The sequence below is a fragment of the Fringilla coelebs genome (assembly GCF_963513975.1).
Source record: "Fringilla coelebs genome assembly, chromosome: 16".
Taxonomy (NCBI): domain Eukaryota; kingdom Metazoa; phylum Chordata; class Aves; order Passeriformes; family Fringillidae; genus Fringilla; species Fringilla coelebs.
Window position 1 is genome coordinate 4,236,210 of NC_140042.1, and position 20,797 is coordinate 4,257,006.

The 20,797-nt window shown below is 46.9% G+C and overlaps 1 protein-coding gene across 3 annotated transcripts in view; it reads left to right on the forward strand.

The window, feature by feature from the left end:
- The first annotated feature begins 3,597 nt into the window (after positions 1-3,597).
- Positions 3,598-20,797, forward strand: part of TTYH3 (tweety family member 3) — a 74,034-nt gene continuing 56,834 nt past the window's right edge. For all 3 annotated transcript variants that reach the window (XM_084216712.1, XM_084216713.1, XM_084216714.1), the window contains exon 1: positions 3,598-3,805. In XM_084216712.1, the coding sequence (XP_084072838.1) occupies positions 3,683-3,805 (123 nt within the window). In that variant the 5' untranslated portion in view covers positions 3,598-3,682. The remainder of the gene's footprint in view (positions 3,806-20,797) is intronic.

Below are 20,797 nucleotides of genomic sequence, written 5' to 3' on the forward strand. Positions count from 1 at the left end.
AGGCTCTCTATAATCTACTGAGAGAATTGGCAGTTTTCTTCCCTCTCTTGGTAGATATTTAATAGCCACGTATTGCATTTCCATGCTAGTAAACCTTCATTATTATACAAAATGTACCAGAATGTTATGAAGAAATACCTTAAATAATTAAATAGAAACGAAGAGTGACAAAACAAACGAACAAAGTGCAATTTGAGCTGTGTTATTCTTTCCTTTTTATGTTCACTTATTTGCTAATTTGCTGAACTTACTGGACTGCAGTGGGTCTTGCTGTGATTAGAGAGAGTTTGCCAAGTTCCTTTGTAATTGTTTCTTTGCAATTAACTAAATAATAGAATGTTCTCTGTGTGGCTCTCTGGGGAAAAGAGCGGGCAGGTGCTTTTGCAATAGGATTTCCACATCTTCCACCCATTTCCCTAGAACTCAGTTTAAAAAGACCAGTAAAACATGAGAAAGAGAGAGAATATTGCCTTAGGACTGGAAATGAAAGAATTAACCTATTATTATTCCTTCAGTTGGCTGAAAGCTTTTTTTGCTGGCCCTGGTAGTGGCTATTCTTTGTGAAAACCTGAAAGTCCCTGGCAGGACGTCAGAGGAAAGTCATGAAAACCCAAATGTATGTTCCTGCCTGCAGATGCCTCCACTCAGGGGAAGTCCTTCAAGCTGGGAGGAGAAGTCAGCTGGGAAGATCCCTGGCTTTGCTGGGAGAGCAAGGCTGGAGACAGAGCTGTCATGGAGGGGGCAGCAATGTCTGGGGGAGGCTGGAGAGCAGCCCTGGCTTTGTTATTTCCTTTGACTTTGAGCAGAAAATTACAGAGGAAGCCCTGGGAGGAGAGGAAGGGTAATTTTAATGGAGGCAGAGTTTAGCTCAGCGGGAAGGAGGCACGGCTGGGTGGAAGGGCAGAGTTTATGGAGCGGCGGAGTCAGAGGTGTGGCCCGGCAGTGGCAGCTGAGTGCCGAGGCACGGTTGTCTCCCTGACCTCCCCATGACCATCTGTAATTTAGTCCCTGTCTCAAGAGGGTAACTCATCCATCTGCTGGCACTTGGAGTGCAAACTTGCCTTTTTATTTTTTTTATTTTTTCTTTTTTTTTTTTAATCTGTATTGTTAGCCAAAACCTTTTGTAGCACGTATTAGGTTTGACAGTCAGGGGATGACTCCTTGCTCCACATTATATTAAAAGCTGAATTATTTAATTTCATAGTGAATCAGAAAAGGCAGGGGTAGGAGATTGCTGTTTTAAAAGGTGCTCTCATTGCCAGTACCACTTCAGCAGTAGGGATGTCTGGAATCAGAAGCTTGTGAAGACTGAAATGCTACATTTCTTGGAGAGCTTCTGTAGACTGCCTGGTGGTCTCAAGAGGAGGGAGGACAGCACTGGCTGCCTTAGTTTGGAGATTTAAACTAGTCTTTTTATCTTTGCTGCCTTTAATGTGGAATACTTCTCATCTGCCTATTTTGTCCATTGATTCTTTAGCAAAGCCACTGTCAGAGCAAGTTAGCAAACACTAATACTGCTCTTTGGGTTACTTTCCAGCAGGATTACCAGTGAACAAGCTGACATTTGCAGTTTGCTTTGCTTGACTGTAGAACTGCTTTCCATGCAAGGGTGATTTACTGTTAGATTTTATTCCTGGGATGTCACAACAGTGTCTCATTTGTTCATTTGGCTTTGGCAAAAGAGAGTGGGAAGGAAAGAAAGGCTGCTATAATCTAAACATGAGAGCCTTGATAACTGTCTTGTCATGTACTCAAGAGTTACCTGAATAAGATTGAATGAGAGATGCTAGACATCCAAGAATGGCAGATATTTCTTTGTGATGTGGCACAAGGGGCTGGAATGCCATGGAAAGTATGGCTAGTGCTGGATCCTGTGGTTTATCTCTTACTCCTCGTTTGCTGAATCCATTCTGCTCTTCATTTTCCCATATCATTTTGTGGGGGAGAAATGAAAACTGTTGATGCCTCTGTTTCTCTGTAATCCCCAATCCTCATTCTGCTCTAATTTAATCCAGTTGTCTCAGCAGCAGGAGGCTGAGGGGGGAGGCATGCACACCAGCCCTGCTCCCTTTCCCACTCACCCCCAGCCCCACAGAGTGCCTCAAACACCCATCCCCATGGAACAGCATCCAGCTTTTCCTGTCACTTATTCCAAAACTTTCTGTGCAGTTTGATTTACATCAGTCCTGTCAAACAAGATCTCAGTGTGGCGTCCTGGCTGCAGCTTCTCTCCCCTGTCCATCACATGCTGACAGAGGTGCTGGGACTTGCAGCCTGGTGGGGGTTTTGTGTCCTTCCAGAGGCCCGTGGCTGTGGTTACATCTGCAGGACAGATTCCAGCCTTGAACATTTCAGTGCCAAATTGCATAAACTCTGTGTCAGAAGGGGCTTAAGCAGAGATCTCTTGCTCCCAGCGAGGTCTCTCTGCTCCTTGAATTTGGGATGGAACTGGAGGTGAATATGTTAGACCATTGGCCCTTGAAATAATTCCTTCTTCCATCCATCCATGCATCCATCCATCCTTGCTGGCACTGTGGAGAAAACAAAAATAATGAGGAAAAAAATAAAACTGGCTGATGTTCGGCTGCCCTGCTGCAGAAAAAGAAACCCTTTTATTGGAGAAAGCTGGAGGGAGTTGAGGTCTTCTATCTTGTACCCTTGTATAGCTTGTTCTTGTGCACACAGCACGTGGCTCTAAACCCTCTGACATGTGTCTTAATGCTATTTGTGAGTGATAAGATTTCTTTTTAGCTGTGTTGATAATACTCATATGAAAATCCCATCCTAGTCAAAAGCTATTGAAGTTTTCAGAACATCAGCAGAAAGATGTTTGTTTGCTCTAAGGGGCTAACATGTGGCCCTGTGCCCAGCACCACAGAGTCACAGAGTCATTGTGTTGGAAAAGACCTCCAAGATCACCAAGTTCAACCATCAACCCACCAGCATGACCATGTTTACTACTAAACCATGTCCCCAAATACCATATCTGCACTTTTTTTGAGGTATTCTGAGAGATTCCAAGACTTTGTTCAAATTATTATTTTATTGTTTTGCCCCTCGTGCTGTCACACAGCGAGAGGTGTTTCCTTAACCTTCACCTGTGCTCCCGCTGTCGTTGCCATGTATGTGCCCAGCCAAGGGAGTGCTGGATGACATTCTGCCTCTAAGAACTGTGAATTCGGGAAGGGCAAACTTGCTGCCTCTGGATCTTAGGATGGGCGCTGAGACGGACTCGAGAGGAACTAACAATAAATGACTTTATGCCTACCTTTACACTTGGTGCGGCACAAACTGCTTTTACTCCGCCGGCTTTTAGGCTAAATCCAAACCGCACCTTCCGCTGTTAGAACCGCAGGGCCGTGTGAGATTCACCGGGACATTTGACTGAAAACAAACGCAGCGCGGGGGGCTCGGGGCCCGGCAGCGACCCCCGGTCCCGGGGGAGCGGCGGGGGCCGGGCGGGCCGGGGCGGAGCGGCGGCGGCGGCGGCGCCAATGGGAGCGGGCGGGCGGCGCCGGGCGCGGGCGGCGGAGCCTCTCGGCGAACAAAGAGGGAGCGGGAGCGGGCGGAGGGACGGCGAGCGGGCGGGGGGGACGCCCGGCCATGCGGGGCCGGCGGCCGCGGTGCGGGTGAGGCGGGCGGCGCTCCATGGCCGGCGGCTCGGGGTGAGGCAGGCGCGGGCATGGCGGGCGTGAGCTACTCGCCGCCCTGGTGGGTGAGCCTGCTGCACCGCCTGCCGCACCTCAGCCTGCGCTGGGAGCTCACCGCCGCCGACTTCCGACCGCACGACGCCGAGTACCAGCAGGTGGGTCTGCCGGGGCCGTGCGGGGTGCGGGGTGCGCACCCCCGGCCGTGCGGGGCTGCGGGCGCGGGGGGCTCGGCCCGCCCGGAGGGCGGAGGAGGAGGAGGAGAAGGAGGCGTGCGGCCCCCGCTGGGCTCCCCGGGTGGGGCGGCCGAGGGTGCCGTGTCCCCCCTGCTCCGGGAGCAGGTGCCCCCGCAGGGCCGGGTGCGGGTCCCGCTGGCGGGGCTGGAGCAGGAGGTCACCACCCGCAGCAAGCCCGAGCTGTCCCCAGCCTGCCCGGAGCCGAGTTCTTCTTGGCAGGAGGTGAAATGATAGACCGATAAAATCACTGAGGTTGGAAAAGCCCTCCAAGATCAGTGAGCTCATCCTTCGACCCAATGGCACCGCGTGCCCGCTGACGCGCACCGCGAAGCGGCCCCCGGAGCGGGGCAGGAGCCAGCCCTGCTGGGCGGCCCGGCCGGTCCCAGCGCTGCCCGCCGAAGGCACCGTCCCGGCCTGGAGCCCCTGGGCTGCCCGCGGCCGGCACGGGCTGTGCCAGTCCTGTGCAGGCTCCGCTGACCATCCCCTTTGATGCCGCCAGCCCCGCAGCGAGGCCAGCAGTGCCTTTCCAAACCGGCTGCCTGCCTGCTGGAAAACAGATGACTTAATGCACGAGAGTGGCGTTAGCATCAAGTGCACAGGAGGATGCTCGCAGAATACTTGTGTTCAGCGCAGCTTTTTTTTTTTTTTTTTTTTTTTTTTTTTTTTTTTTTTTTTTAATGCTGCTTAGCCTGTATCCTTTGCTTGGTTGGCTGGGCATGTAATTAAAATGATTGTGGAGTGAATCTGTGTGCTCCAACATCTGTGTTCTCTGCTGTCATCTTGGAACAGAGCTGCAGTGACTCTGCTGCCTCGTTTTGCCACGGTCTCTGGTTTTGAAAACACCATTTTGCTTTACTGAACATACTTGCAGTGTCCTATATACACAGCCTGCTATCATGCACACAGGCATGAAGGCTAAAGCATGTAAGCAGTTCTTGTTTATCCTAGGAGCAGAAGGTATTAGAAATACTTTAGGAAGCAGTATGTTTTGGCTTTTTGTTCTAAACAGATGAACAGATCTGAGGACTGAAGCTGGAGCGAAATGTGGGAGATGCATTTAAGGAGCCATGGGTAGATACAAAGAAACATCTTCATACCGCAAATCAAAGGCACTTTTGAGCTAACTTTGTATTTTGAGGCTTCAATTTGTTAATTTGTTTTAGTTCCCTTGGCTTAGCAGAGTTCAAGATGGCCACATGCAGATGTAACGCTGCACAGCAGCTGAACTGTATTTCCATGGCCTCAGAGGGTAGCTGCCTTTAAAACAAGGGAAATGCAATCCTGGAGATCAGAAGTGAAGAGTTCATAGAAAGATCTTCTCGGGAGTGTGTTATCATGAAATAAGCACTCGGTGACCTTTTGGATAGACAGCAGATGTACCAATTTTCACTCAAATTGCTTAAAAGCATTCCTAGCAATAATCTGGGGTTGTGTTTGTTTGTCAGATAATTTTTCTACAGTAATCATATTCCCACTTAAAGCCTTCTGCTGTTCTCCTCCTGTGTGGCTGCCTCCCCTCCCTTGATGGCATTAAGGACTTCTTGCACAGCAGTCGATGGCCTTTTAAGTCTTAACATCAGCTCGCAAGAAAGCATCTTATCAAATCCAAACTCCAGCAGTGTCTGGATTACTGAGGCGTCTGTCGTCAGGAGAATGATTTGGGCAGCAGCAGCTTTGCTGGTTGTGGTGTTGGTGAGGGGTAGCAAGCAGGCTCCAGCAGCACTGCAGCCTGTGCTCTCAGTGCTGTGGTTATATAACCACGCTGCTGTGGCTCTGCAAGTTGGCTCTGGAGTTCGTAGGCACATAGATTAATTCTAATGCAGTGAACCAGGGAAACTTAATCCACGACTGGGAATGGGAATGATAAATGCTCTCTTGTGCTATAAATGCTTCTGAAGGCCTTTTGGTTTGAATTCTAGGTTTTTAAAATGTATTTGCACCTCTTGCTCTGTGTGCAGCCTGGGCTGGCATTGTTTTCCCTTATCTTTAGGAACCTTTTGTATTTAACAGGTGAGATCATATACATCCTCAAAATTAGGAAGTCCATTTTTTAATTTTAACTTTGGCTTATTTATCTTTACTTTGTAGATCTCACTGGTGCAAACTGTGTACGCTTTTGTTTTCTATTCCAGTGGTGATTGATACTCTGATTCTTAAGTATGAGCTGCTAAACTAAAAACTACACACTGCATTTGATTTCCCCAGGGGCTGAGGAGAGGTCACTGGGGGGATGCTAGATGGAGTTTATGGGGACAGGTAAGGGCAGGGTGTCCCTGCCTGTAAGGAAGGATTACCTTTGCTAAACTCCATGACTCAGGTTCATCTGGGAGCTGGACTGTTGTCATAAATAGCCAGACAGCTGGGCTCAGTGTCCAGTCCCATTCTGACGTGTTTTGAGGAAGGAAGCAATGTACCCTTTCTGATTCTTCACTGCTTCTCTAGAAAAGATTTCCCAACCCGTGACCACAGGAAAGCAGCACTTTCCTTACAAAACTCTCTTCTTCAGTCACCTTTCAGTAAATACCCACCTGTTTGTTGTACTCCTGTTTTGATGATGGGCTTTGAAATTGTGCATCAACTGAACATCCCACTCCAGCCAGAAGTGGAATGCAGTGGCTTGGGTTTGTGTGCTGTCCTGTCACTTGTTGCAGTGCCACGTGCTGCTGCAGGTGAGGAGGCTGCTGCCTGAAGAGGCTTTGCACCTCTGCCTAGCAGGATTAGTGTAATGCCAAGCTGCTATTCCCCTGGAGCAGCAGCCCAGCAGCCATTGTGCCCTGAAACCTCTCTGAATGAGGGCAGATAAGCATGGTCTGCCACTCTTTGAAGTCTAGGTCTTTGTTAAGTCTTCTGGGACCCTGGGTGATGGGCAATGTCTAGCAGGATGTGGATGCAGCGGCAGCTTCTGCTGTTCTGTCCCAAGGAGTCCCTTGGCCAGGGCAGCAGGGATGCCTGCTGTGTGCTGGGCTGTCTCAAGGCTGCAGCCATTGTGTACCAACCTTCTGGGGCTTCCTCCTTTTGTCTGAGAGCATGAGAAATGCTCATGGCAGTGCTGCTGCCAAGGGCTGAGATCAGTGCAGCTGCAGGTTTTGGCTGCATACCTTCTTCACCTGAGTCAGGCTCTAAAACACTCTCTCTCTCTCTCAGTATTACTTTACTCTTTATCTTCTTCCACACGTATCTTGTTGCATTAGGTTAGACCAGTGTGTGTGAGTGTGGAGGAGCAGAGCAGATCCTTCCCCTCTGGACCAGATTGTTTAAAAATGTATGTGTATTCTGATGTCCTTCAGATGCTCTGCTTCTGCCACAACAAGCAGTACAACCAGTTGTTTGTTTGTTTGTTTGTTTTTTTCTGGAGGAATTGAGGTGAATCTCCATGTAGAATGAGCTGGGGTTGTGGTCCTTCTTCTGCAGGGGTTTGGCATGCTGGGGAGTCCTATCAGAGCTGCCTTCATGTGCTGCTGGCAGGACTTGCTCCATAGTCCTCCCCACAGAGGATCTTATCAGACCAGTTCTTTTCCTAATCCTCCCGTGAATCATTGGGGTTGAAAATATCTTGATATGAACAGCTTTGTTCTGGCTGTATTCTCATCTGAGTCATACTGCAGTGCTCTGCAAAGCCTTTTCATTGTGTAGTGAGTCACAAATTCTAGAGTGAAGGGAATGTAAAAATGGAGCAGAGCTCCTGTTCCTTCTGACAGCATCGTGCTAACACCAGTTCAGGACTCTCTGCCTTTTGCTGCTGATCAGATCATGATGATCTTGCCAGTACTGTCCACTTGCTTTCCAGTTCTGTTGATTGGCCCAGTGAGATGGTCCTGAGACTGCTGCTGTCACTAGTTTAATTTATTTAGCAGTGTAAGTACTCCTACTTGTGACTGACTGAGCTGTGTGGCACTGAATTCCCTTTCTTTCTCAGGGTAGAGTTGGCTAAGAGCCTTGAAGTAGCGTGGAGGTCACGTGCTGGAAAGAAATAGAAAAGCTGAATAGCTTTGTAATCCAGCACAACAACAGGTAATGGGATATCTGCTCCAGTCAGGGTGCCTGTACACTGACAGAAAGGGAGACTTTATCTCTGGAGTCTGACTGTGGGCTCAGAAGTGCCCTGTGAACAGCGAAGGAGAAAAGAGGCTGTAAAAGCCAAACCACGGAGCCCTTTGGAGTTTCTGCTTTTTCTTCATTGCTGGAAACTGATGATGTTGACACAAACCTATGTAAACTCAAAGGTTATGTGTGAGTCAGGCTAGAATAAAGAAAAATTCTCCAGCATCTTTGAAACTCATCCCTTGCACTGCTTCGTGCCTTCTCAGAACGAGTCAGAGCTGCAGATGCACGGTTAGTAGGTGTAATGGCAGCTGGTTGTGCTTTGGAGGATGACTGATGATTGATTCACACCAATTAAGATGCAGAATCGTGCTGAAGGAAGCAGTGACAAGAGCAGGGACATGCTCTAGTCCTTGGCTTTGAGATGCTCTCTTCAGTGCTGTCACCCAGGAGTTTCCTATCATGCATCTGTCAGTGCTTTCGTGTTGTAATGTTCTTTTTCTCCCTCTGTTTGTGTGCTGAGAAGGGATCCAGCAGGGAAAGGTGCTGTGTAAGCCCAACACAGACTCTAATCCAAGGCATGTGTGTTTGAACCCATAGCCAAAGGTTCAGCAAGGAATTAATTCTGTCAGGTACTTTCTGGCTCTGTGAGGCTGTTTCCCTACACATAACAGCTAACGTCGTCTTTGGAAGTATTTCTTGGCTGGAGAAACATGATGGAGCCCAAACTGCCAAAAACCTTGGATTATAGAGATTGTTTTAGAACTTCCTCTACTGTACTGGCATCTTATTTCAATTTTGAAACCAAGAGTCTTTCTGTAAATTGGAAACATGTGTATTAGTCAAGTTGGATGACGTGGTTTTGTCTAGTTGGCTCAAAGTCAGAGGGTAATGTGCCTTTCTTAAAGGGGTTGGACTGAAGGTTTCTTTCTTTCAAGAACAGATGGAACCCTTCCAAACTCTGATCAGCTATCCTGCTGTAGCGCCAGTTTGCTCGTATTTCCAGAAGGTTAAGTGACCCCTGTTAGTAGAATCCAATGTTTTCTCATGAAATTGAAGTTGTTTTTATTTTTAAAGAGCTGCTGGTAAATTCCCTCTTCCCTTTACTCGTCAGTGTCACTGCATGAGTAACCATGCAGTAATGCCTCCTATCACCAAACTGGTGCTGTGCTCTGACTCTTGTGTCTTTGATCTGGAAGAGCCTTTGCTGCTGAGCAGCACCACAATGAATAACCAAGAAGGTAGAACCAAGGCTATTTTTGGCTGATTTTTTACCAAGGGTAGATATAAAATGTGCTCTGTTGACCATTCATCCAGTCATGCAGCAGCATATGGTGTGCAGAGAGGAAAGAAGTCCACCTTTGCCAGATTTCTGTCTGCAGCCTTGCTTTGTTTTGCTGACCCATGCTGTGCTGCCACGTTTTCAGATGGTCTCCTGAGAACTGGCAGTTTCTGGAAACATTGGCTGTAATTACCCTACTCTAGTCAAAAAAAACCCCAACTGTTCTAAAGGTATGGTTTAGCAGAGTACACAGGGGTAAAAGGTGTCTTGGAGAAATGTGAAACACCTTGTGGTGCATGGAGGAAAGGAGATGCAGGTGAGTGTGCAAAGATGTAAACCATGCTCACTTCCCCTGGGTGGGATCCAAAACTATTCATCCAGCACAGAGAAGATGCTGGTGCCAAGCTGGTGAGCTTCCCAGCCTCAAGACACATTCATGGAGCATGTGGTGCCCTGAAGGCACCGTGCTGGTCTCAGCTGGAAGGGCAGAACCAGAGTTGAAAACGTGTCTGGTTGTGGTGGCCAGCCACTGGCACCCCGGGGCTTCTGCACCTACACAACATTTGTCTTCCTCAGAATATTCCATTTTTATCCACATGGGTGTAACACCATCTGACTCCTGCTCTGCTAAACCTCGTCTCTAGCAGTCTGGAGAAAGGGGTAAGGAAATTCAGCTCAGTCTTAGCATGTCTTGCCTCTTTTTGTTCTTTTCCCCTTCATGCCTTTTTGAGCAGAGGAACATCTGTGGTCTCCAGGTTAACAAAGTGCCTTTGTTTAAATGTTGATCCAATAAAGCAAGCAGTGCTTAAAGCAGATGTTGATGTGGATTTTTAGTGCTCTTTACTTTTTGTTATTAGGGAAAGTGAGAAATTCTCACCCAGAAGAACATATCCCATTAGGCATGGCTCTGGAGATTAAGGGCAGGAAGTCAGGTGCTTTCTCTGACTTAATCCCAAGGCTCTGAATGTGGATTAAGGGACTGTGCCACAAGTCTTCTTGACCTCTTACTTGTACTTTGGGATTATATTTATTTTGGAACCTGTAAACAAAAACCTGTCCATTGAGTACAAGAGAGAGGGAAGTTTTGGGCCCGTGTCTCATCGAGTCTCTTGCCCTGTGCCTGCAGAGCAGGAAGTCAGAGGAGCAAGCACTCTCCAATCCCTTGGAATTTCTGTCCTTTTTCTGTTCTTTTTGTTGCATTTGGTTTGGTTTTTCCTTTTCCTTTTTCTTCCAGGACAGGGCTAATTTTACACCGTTTCTCCTGCTCCCCTGTCCCCAGCAGCACCCACTGATGGAAGGGTGATTCCAGAGCTGATGGTGTTTGTGTTGCAGGGCTGTGCTGTGGCAGAGCTTGCACGGTCACCCCTGCCAGGGGACACTCCTGCACCTGTGAGGGTGGCTGTGCTGAAGGGCCAGAGATGCTGGCCCAAGCTTCTCCTGGAGTCATCCTCTCCCAGGCTTTGATGTCAAGTGAATTTGCTTGGGTGGCTGCAAGCAAGCAGTGAGTAAGGTGGTGCTCACTCTTAATTTTCTTAGGGTGGAGGGGCGTCAGCACCTCATTGCATTAACCTCTTGGTGACTGTCAGTCCTCCTCTGGTTCCTGTTTTAATTTTCAGTAGTAACTTTTCCACCAGTTATGGTGAGATTTCCCATTCCCCTTGAGTGAGTAGGAGAACTTGGCTTGTTTTCAGCTGAATGTGATTCCCATAGCTGGGGGAAGGGATGTGATGTCTGGGAATTTATTTGCTCCAAGATTCAGATGAGACCTGAGGAACTTTGTCATATATCACAATTACCTACTGCACTGAACCTCAATTCTCACTTTTAAGACATGAATAAGACTCATAATACAACGACCTATCGATGTATGCTGAGGAAATAACGATAATAATAATAATAAAAAAATAATAAATAATATATCCAAGCCCAGTAACTTTGCTCCTCTCTTGGCAGGGCTGCACTTTCTGGGTATGTCATCCTACCAGTTCTTTGTTTTAGCTGATGACAATGATTAACAAGACAGATGAACTAAAATCAAGGAGGATCAAGTTCATGCAAGGCTTCTAGTCCTGGAGATGCATTCATATGACAATCTAAAAAAGCAAAAAAGGCATCACTGTTAGAAATCCTCTCCTCTGCTTCAAGGGGTGGCTGATGTGTTGCAGCAGCGAAGAACTGGGAACTGGTTACATTTATTCTCAAACCAGAAATTATTTTTGCTGCATGATGAAGGGGTCTCCAGGTGATTAGTGGCTGTGGGGCAGAGCCATGCTGATGCTATTTTTTTTTCTTTTTTGTATTAAATAATCTAGGAAAGAACAAAACACAGAGCACTTTCATGTTGCAAAAGCTTTCATTTCAAACTTTTCTTTTTTTTTAGATTTCTGCGTAATGAGCCACTTATAGTGTTTGAGTCTGATCTTGTAATTGTGAGCTTTAGGGTTTGGTAAGCTGCAAATGTGCAGGTTTTTGCAAAGTAGTCATTTGTGTGCTAAGGCTGCAAGGCTATTCTCTTGCAAGAAAAAAGAAAAGTAGGTTAGCGTGCAATCCTCCCTTCTCCAAGCACTGGGTAACATAAGGGTAACATTTGCAATAATGTGTGCTTTCACATGCTTATCAGGCTGCTTGCTCCAGCAGATGTAATGAGTGCCAGCCCTCTTTTTAGTTATTATTTTAACAAATGAGTGGGTTTTGGTCAATGGTGAGAGCAGCATTGAAGCCATCCAGGGAAAGAGCTGCCACTCCCCTTCACCTTCACTTAAACTGGAGCTGCACCCTTGGATTGCATTTCCTCGGTCACCACTAAATGCTTTTTCTGGCTGATATGGCTCAGAATGGTGCCACACGTGCATATGCATGAAAGCCCTTTGTAGTGTGAAATTAGGGATGAAAGATATTGCTAATCAGCCCTAACAATGCGGGACTTATTCCTGGACCAGGGAAAAAGGGAATGTGGGGAATGGATGTTTCACAAATGTGTAACACATTCAGACACGTTGTTATGCCAGTGTTGGTGTCTGTGCACGGACGCCCTTTTCAGGCTGTAAAATGCTGCTGTTCATGCAGGGAATTTAAACAAGCCTTCTATTCAAGGCCGAAATTCAAAATAACGCCAAAATCCAAATGGAGGCACTTCAGTTGCATAATAGTGTCTGTTACAAGGAGGCCTCGGTGCAGGAGATGATGTAATGCTCCTTAAGATAAGGCCCAGGCTGGGGTTGGGGAAAAAGGGAAGATGGTGTCAGCGGCAGAGCCATTAGAAGTATTGCTAATGGTATCAAAGCTTTCCATGGGGTGTTAATTAGCACGCCTGAATAATTCCAAAGTTGATTGTGTTACAGCTGTACATGTGGAAAAACTGCTCGGCGCTACCTGTTTTCTCTGATCATAATCGCTTTTTCCCTGGGGTGAGCTTTCCTGAAGTTCAGCAGTGTGCTCGAGTTCCTGTAGCTGATAAACTGGTAATTTTGACACTTGCTCCAGGAGCTAGGAATGCCTCAGTCTGCCGGAGAGACGCTTTCTGCCGCTCGCTGAGATTGTGATGCTGCTCACCGGGGCTGTGCCTGGAGCTGTTACTGTTCCAAGGCCTCTGGCAGCTCGTTACTGTATTTCCTCCTTAGCTTTGTGGTTCACCTATACTTTTTTTCTTTAGTTAGGGAATAGTCTGTGTCGCATCCTCGCTGCGAGTGCCTGCGGTCGGGTTTTGGGCTGGCACGGTCAGAGGGGGCACCGGGGATCGCTGCCTCACCTACGGCCCGCCCCATCCCCTTTCTCCCTGCCCTTACAGTATTCACTCCAGGAAATGCTGAGAAAGCCGCGAGTAATGGAATTCATGAAATTCAAGCTGTGCTTCAATGAAAACGTGTTTTCAATTTCTGCCTCCTCGGGAGCCTGGGACTGAGCTGTAATTGCCGGCGCGGGGTGGGGGCTGGGCCCGGGTGAATGGAAGCGCCGGAGTCAGCGCTCTGCGGAGCCGCTCCCGCACCGCGCCGCTCTCTCGGCACTCAGAGGCTGCCGAGCGCTTTGTGGCAGCTCCAGGAAGCGTTTTTGTATTCAGCTGTCCAAAAAGCCCAGGCGTTTTCCTGCTGGGTTTGATCTGGCTGTCGGGGGCTGAATGACAGTGACATGTTGGAGAGGAACGTGATGGGGGAAGCATCAGCTGCGGGTGGTTTATCCCCCCGCTCTGCTCTTGATCCTGCTCACGGTGTCCTTTGAGTGTCCTGCAGCCGATTAAGGGTGAGAATTATAATGGTGACTCAAAAGCCTTTGGTAAAACTCATTAATTCATTCCTCCTTTAATTAGACACCCAGCCATGGGCTTATAATTATCAGAGCCCAGGAACGTTTGCAGCTGTAATAAGCCGTGCTGCATCAATTGCAGAAATCGTGGATTTTTGGCAAATGCAGATATGGTGAACTCTTCTGAGGTCTGGTTTTTGGTGAGGAACATGCAAGGGCATAGAAATGAAAGAAGCAGCTGAGTGTGTGCTGTGAATGACCTCTGGCTGAATCTTGCCTGGTGTTGAACTGAGAGGAAAGGGTGGAGTTGTCCTGCTTATAAATATATTTTTTTCCTTGGGAGGTGTAATAATGTAACTTTCAAAGAGAGAAAAGAGGAAGGAGAATAAAATTAAAATATTATCTTAATATGGGACATATTGTATAAAACCTTTAGCACCCCGTGGAATTACACTTTTGGAATAAGTGTAACAAGAACAGCTGCAGGCACGGCACACAGCACCCATTTTGCTTTTTGGAAGTTAGGGAATAGCTGGGTGTTCTGCAATGAAAAGTACCAGGTACTTTTTTTCAGTCTTCTGGGGGAAGAAAATCAATAGTGATTTTGTAATGTCTTCTTGTTTCTGAAACGGGAAGCAAGGTAATTTTCAGAACTAACTTGTGCTGCTGACCCCCAGCAACAGATGATTGGGGTCTTCTGAGAGAAGCTTGTGCTGCTTCTGGTACTTTGAAATGCTCATGGGTTCTTTTCTTTTGCAGAAGAACAAATAGAGGGAAGGCTGAAAGGATGGATTTCAGGGCAGAACTTGTTCTTTCTACCCTATTGCATCTCTGCTTGTAGTTCTGATCTTTGTGAATGCCATGGTAGACCCTGATAATATGATCTCCTTTTAGCATTGGACTGACAGGCTGTCAAGTGCAAGCAATCCAAAAAGGCACAGACCTAGGAAAAGGCTAGGGATGGAGGTAGCTGGCAGCCACTGGGCTTAAACAGAGATGATTGAAGAGATAGGCTTCATTTTTTAATATTTTTTTCCTTAGACTTTTTAACTTGAGTGAGGTTAGAATGAACATTTTGGACTTGAAAAGAATGGGAGCTGTTGCACAAGAGTAGATCAGAGGTACTGCTAGGCAATGGCAAGTATTAATGTTCACATTCCCTTAACAGGGAGACTGTTTTAATTGGAGTAGGTGGCAGGAAAAAATGGATCAGCTGTGTTTTGGGTCTTTTTCTGTCTGGATTTAGTGGAAAGCACAGATAGTACATCCAGTAAAGGATGGAATGATTTGTTTGACACTTCTGTAGCTAAACAGAAGTCTTCACTTCTGATGAGGGTGCTATTTTAAAACCACTGTACAACACTTCTTGTGTGCCTTTTTGTATTACAGTATCAGGCTGCTGTCTTCTGTTTGTCCCTCCCCACACAGTCTGAGTTTTTGCTGGTTTATGACCCTGAGTAGTGCCTGGAACTTGGGGGACACTGGGCTTCATCCCTGGCCTCTGAGGTCAAATATGCTGGGTCAAATATGCTGACCTTTCCTTATTTCTGTATATATTTAAAATTCCCACAGGTTAGACAACAAACATTGGATCAACCTGAATGGATGAATTAGCTGGAGCAGCAAATTTACAAGGTTAAAATTTGCCTTTCAGTCTCATAAGTACAGCTTGGTGAGTATCCTGCTGAGGTTCCTGGCTGCTCCTGGAGCCCATGTTCTGGGGCAGCTTTTGTACCCTAGCAGTGAACCTCTTGATCACTGCAGAGGTTCTTTTTTTTTTTTGAGCTTTTTTCAGCCTGACCCTCTGCAAACTAAAAAATCTCTTTGAGCACAAGCTCTCCAGCATTTTAAATGCTCCAATATGAAATGGCAAAGTGAAGATGATGAATATGAAATAGGTCAGGTGCTGTTGGCAGAATTCTCCGTGTGGACAAGCGGTGCTCTGGGAGCTGCTTCCAAGGTCTTGGAGGAGCTGTGTAAATGATCATGGATGCTGGGAGCGTTCTGCTGAGGTGTAAATAACAAGGTTGGACAGTTTAGGCTGGCTCTGCTGTTTTTATTAGTGCAGCTTAGCTTTCGCCTCGGGTGATGTGGAGGTTATGGGAGAAGGAGGAAGGGACAAGCTGTGAATTTGCCTCCTCTCCCAGGAGAAGGTATGGGGATCTGCTTACCCTAATCCCCCCTTGGCATGTTAATTCTCCTTGTCTCTCTGCTTGTATCTTATGTCTGAAATTCTTACTGAGGCAACTGCTCGCTGGGTCACGTGTGTGTCACTGCAGTGCCCTTTCAACCTTTTTTGTGTGGATTTTGTTGCAGCTATTAGAAATCAGTTGCCTGCTATAGTATTTCACTGCTGTTAATTTTTTTTCTCAAGAAAATGTTGCTCTGAGATATGGCTGCCTGTCTTGTTCCTGTCCTAAATACATTTACTGGCTATTTGTTAGAGATGGCATCTTCTGCCTGTGGTTGACCCACCTCTTAATGTCCTCTGCAGATTCAAGTTCATTTTTGTGGGTAGATCTGAATCACCTTCTGCTGGTGGGAGGAGATGTACCTCTTGGACCACAGCAGGGACAAATAGCACTGGGGAAATGTAGTTCTGCAGGTGTAACCTATGGGCTGGACTCTCATCACTAACTTAATTATTAGGTTTGGTTTGCATGTGCTGGCTCCAGCAAGGGTGGTCTTGGTTATGTGATGCAATAAATTAAACATAAGGTTCCTAAGAAAGAACCAGTTTCCAGGATAGGCTTTGACTGCTCTTCAAGGTTCAAGTTCAAACCAGGCCAAAGAGAAATTTGTTTTTTCTCTGCCAAAGTGAAATTTGCTGCTTTGTTAGCTGTAGTGAATGTTGAGCTTCTTTTCTAACATCTGTGCCTTCAGCTGGGATTCACCAGCAGTTTAGTTCTTTACTTCCTACTCACAAACACATCATCAGCATTTCTTTGATACCAAAGCTAGTCCTACAGGGCTGTCATCCTTGAGGATGTGATCAACCAGGCTTTTATCCTCGAGTTGTGTTCAACTAGCCTTTGACATGCTGTTGCCTTCTAGCAAGTCACAGGTCACGTCTCCTGGGAAAATAGAGCTCCTGAGTGTTTTCTGTGTGGCTGCACTCAGACCTTGGGCAGTGCCTGGTCATGGCCTTGTGCTATGAATATGGCTAACTGTAAACAGGGCTGAGAGCTTCTGGAAACTGCTGTTGTCTTCAGCTTTATCCTCAGTGAGGATTTTTTTATCCTGTTAAGAGAGGGCACATGAAATGGAACTGCAGCTCTGCTCTTACTCTGCAGTAGGGAAATAGTACATGGTGAAAAGTTTGATGTCAACTGCAACTTATGTGCTCTTTTTGTAGTCAAAGCATTAGCTGTACTGGGATAAGAATCTTTTTCTTGGTACACCTGTGGTTTGGCCTGTGTGGCTCTTTGTGTTCCAGGACAGTATTTCTGCTGATGTAGGTGATGAGCTGATGGCTGGAGGAAGAGTCATGTGTGTGCACATTCCATCAGTTGGGGGAATTGTGCTGGCCACTGAATGTGGCCATCAATGCTGCACTGGGGGTGCTGGTTCTTGCACAGTCCTGGCTGTGAAGATCTAAAGCTCTTCCAGTGCTGCTGAGAGGGGTCTCAGTAGGTAGGAAAGCATCTCCTGTGATTCTCAGCTGCTCACGAGGAGCAGGGTCCTTAGGCTGTTGATGTTGCACCCCTTGCTATCATGTATTTGCCATCCAGGCAGCAGCCAGATAACCCCCCAAGCTCGTGCCCCTGGTAGAAAGGCTTCCAAGGGGGGTTACACATTCCAGGCACGTCCTGGCTCAAGCTGAGTTAGTCATGCGTCTCCCCGAGCGTGTCAGAGCGCAGACGATCTGTCTCTCCTGCTGCTGCTCTCCAAATCCATGCTCTGTAAAAGACAGGAATCAACAAAAGGGCAGTTGGAGTCCTGGAGCCTGGTTACATGATCTTGTCACTCCTTTCACCCTGATCTTCAGAGACACTGCTTGGAGTGCAGGAGTATTTTCAGGAGCCTGGGAAAGTGGCTGGGACGGTACTGTTCAGCTGCAGGGCACTGTCTCAAATAAAATAGTGGCAGCCAGCGGTAGGAAAGTGAAAAATATCTCATTTTTTAGGAGAAAACTTGATGCCATGCTATCCTTCATGATCATATTCTGTGTCTGGAAGCTACTGCTAAAGCTGCTAGTCATTACATGTGGGATTGCACTATCATGTCTTCAAATGTATGCAAAAACCTGTTCCTGTGCCTTCCCTTACATGCTTTCCACCTGAGGGCATAATCCAGTGACAATACAATCACTTCCATAGCAACCAGGCTGTCATAAACAGGATTATGGCACCTAGACAGGATGGAGGCACAAAGAATTCAGGGGAGAACTGCCCCCTCATTACCATGGAGCAAAGCAGGGTAAATGGTGACCTGTGTGTGTCACCCTGGGAACAGGGGAGGAGGAAGGGCACAGGTTCACGTGTGTGCTGTGTCCTCAGACTGATGTGACAAAGCCTGGAGAAGGTGAATCTGTGTCAGTAGCCAGGCAAGGCAAAGCCTGCAGAGAGCCTGTTACTGATCTCTAGGTGCAAGTGCACCGGGCTGCATTGGCTCAGCTAATGAGATTAAACCCCTGAAGGCACCAGGGACACGTTCTACCCATCCCTTACCTTCCTTTTTTCCACTTCCCAGTCATGGACACTCTTATCCTCCCATCTGTAGAGGGTGAGGTTTGTCTGCTGTAAAGTACTGCATTTTTTCCCACTAATGCTGTCTGCAGAGTGAAATTAAAATACTTTCTCAATACACATTTAAGCTTACGCTCTCTTTTAGTATAAACTTGAACTGTTTTATTGTCAGAGATGATGGGAAGAAGCTGCAAAATCAAAAGCTTCTGTCTTTAGCTCCTTCTGCAGAGAAGACAAACAGTGTCACATAATGCTCTTCTGCAGACCCATAAAGGAAAGAGAACTACTTTACTTGCACACAGTTACTGCCAGTGGTATTGTAGTTGGTTTTATGCTGCATAGATTTAAGTGAGAACAGTTACTGAGTGCTTTGTAGGAGTGTTTGAGCAGCTGCTCTGCTCTACTTTGTTCTGCAGTTTATGCACCACTTGCTTTTGTTCAATAAAAGGCAGCATGAAAACACGGAGTTATTGCAGATATTTGGTCTGTGGCTTCAGGGTATCTTATCATGGGGCTGGTCAAAACTTCTTTCTAGTGAATTGGTCTCACTCTTTGCAGCCTTTGGGTGATGTAACCAATGGCTGGATTGCTTCAGTCAGTCAAAAATACTGCTTGGCTCTCTCCCAGGAGCTTTAACACCTGCTAACAGGGTGAAGAATTCTGGGCAACTGCTGCCAGCCCTTAAGTGCTGTGAGGAGTCTCTTGTCAAAGATCCAGCTTTCTGTCCAGGCTGGGAATCAAGATAATGTTCCTCATGAAATGGGCTTGGTCAGAGCAGCTCCAGCTCTCTGTTGTTGCCTGAACTGCTTTTTGTAGTGATGGTGTTTTTAGAGAGCTGAGTTTGTGGAAAGGGAATACAAAATTGCTGAGGAGGACATGGCTCTCTTCTCTTTATTGTGTTTTACTGCTGGTCCTGCAATCAGTGAGGTGTGACAGCCCCACCTGATTAGAGAATAAGCTTCAGTAAGGGATATTGTGAGTCCTACACTGGGGCAAGTGGGGTTTTTTGTTCCTGATTAGGATTCTCACCCAAAATATATTCACAAATGAAGCTTTAAATATCTGTCTATTAAGAATAGGAAGAAAAATTCCCTGTAGGGAAGGGAGGATCTCAAGCCTGAGATATTTCAAGTGCAAGTTGAATGTATGGTGTGGCTTGGCTTAAAAATACGCATAAAACCACTCATGCAAGGTGATACACCTGGTTCCCTTTTGTGGCAACCATTATGGGAGAGTTCACACAGAGCCTGGGGTTTTCTGCTTTACACACTGGTGAATCCCACTTTGGGATGATGCTCCAAACAGGCAAATTGCAGAGTTGCACATGTAACAGGGTATCTGGTGCTTCAGAAAAACTCTTTTTTTGCAAATGCCAAGTTCACCATGAGGGTAACTGTAGGTGTTAGTGTTGAAGGTTGCTATAATGCTAAGGAATGTGGTTCACTGGTCAAGATAAGGTGGCTGAAAGTCCATCCAGCTGCAGCACTGAAATAAAAGTAAACACAGCAGTCAAATAAGTAACTAAGCACCAATTCCTGGTGTAGATTTGATGAAAATGTGTTCCAGGAACTGCAGCAGCAAGGAAGGATGATATCATGTATTTCTGCAATTGTTATTCTGGAACCTCTCACTGAGAATGCTGATCTGGCACTAACAGCTGGTTTTAAGTAGCCTAATTTAATTTTTAAATTTGTGTAAGAACTCCCTGCAGGACTGATAAATGCTGCTTGTGTTGTTGTTAGTGGAAGTGTCCAACCTTGGTGATGTTGCAAACATCCAAAAGTCATTTTAAGGCACCACAAGGTGTGTGCTGAATGATAAACCAAAAATCAGAGCAACCACAGGGATGGCTCCCAGCAGGGATGACCCATTGCTCAGCTATCAATGGCTGTGGCCTGAGTGTTGTATGGGAGGCTGGGATAAACAATCCTTCCCAAGAATTTTCAGGCCAGGACTCTCTCCTGACTATGTTGCTTCAAAGAGCTGCCGTAGATGAGTGCAGAGTAGCAGAAAGTGGAGGAGGCAGCTGGCTGTTGTCCATTGGATTTCTCCTTCCTTTGCTGGATCCCTCCTCATACTCCCAGCTGGAATGCTGTGGGCTGTGTTTCTAACCTGAGATGTGAGATTTAAACCAGCAGACTGAGGAGTCTGTGCTGCTCCTGGGAGTTCATTCTGAAAGGCGCTGTGACCCAAAATCTGCCAGTCAGAGGTTGTGAACACATTGGGGAAAGAAAAAGGACCTGGTTTGTGGGTTAGAAGTGCAAATCCCTCCCAAGGCCAAGTGAGGACCCGGTGAGCAGGAGCCCTGGAGCCTGTTCTTCAGCAGTGACTCCTGCCCTGGGGTTTTCTGGTGACTCCTGCCCTGCTGGCTGTGCTGTGTCGGGGCTGTGACCACAGCAGCTGTTCTGGCTGAAGAAGCTTTTCCCTTGAGGTTTGTTGGGTGGTTGTGCAACACCTTGAGCTTGGCCTGTCAGGCTCTTCTGCTCTAGCACTTCTGTCTTGCTGTGATTCTTCATAGATAGAAAGCATTGGTTATTAATCCAGAGGTGGCAGAAGTACAGAATAGGTGCAGTAATCTCAGCACACCTTGGCAGGGACAGGAGAAAAAGGAGCTGGTGGGAAGAATAGCTCAGGATAACCCTGTGAGAGGGGAGATATCAGCCA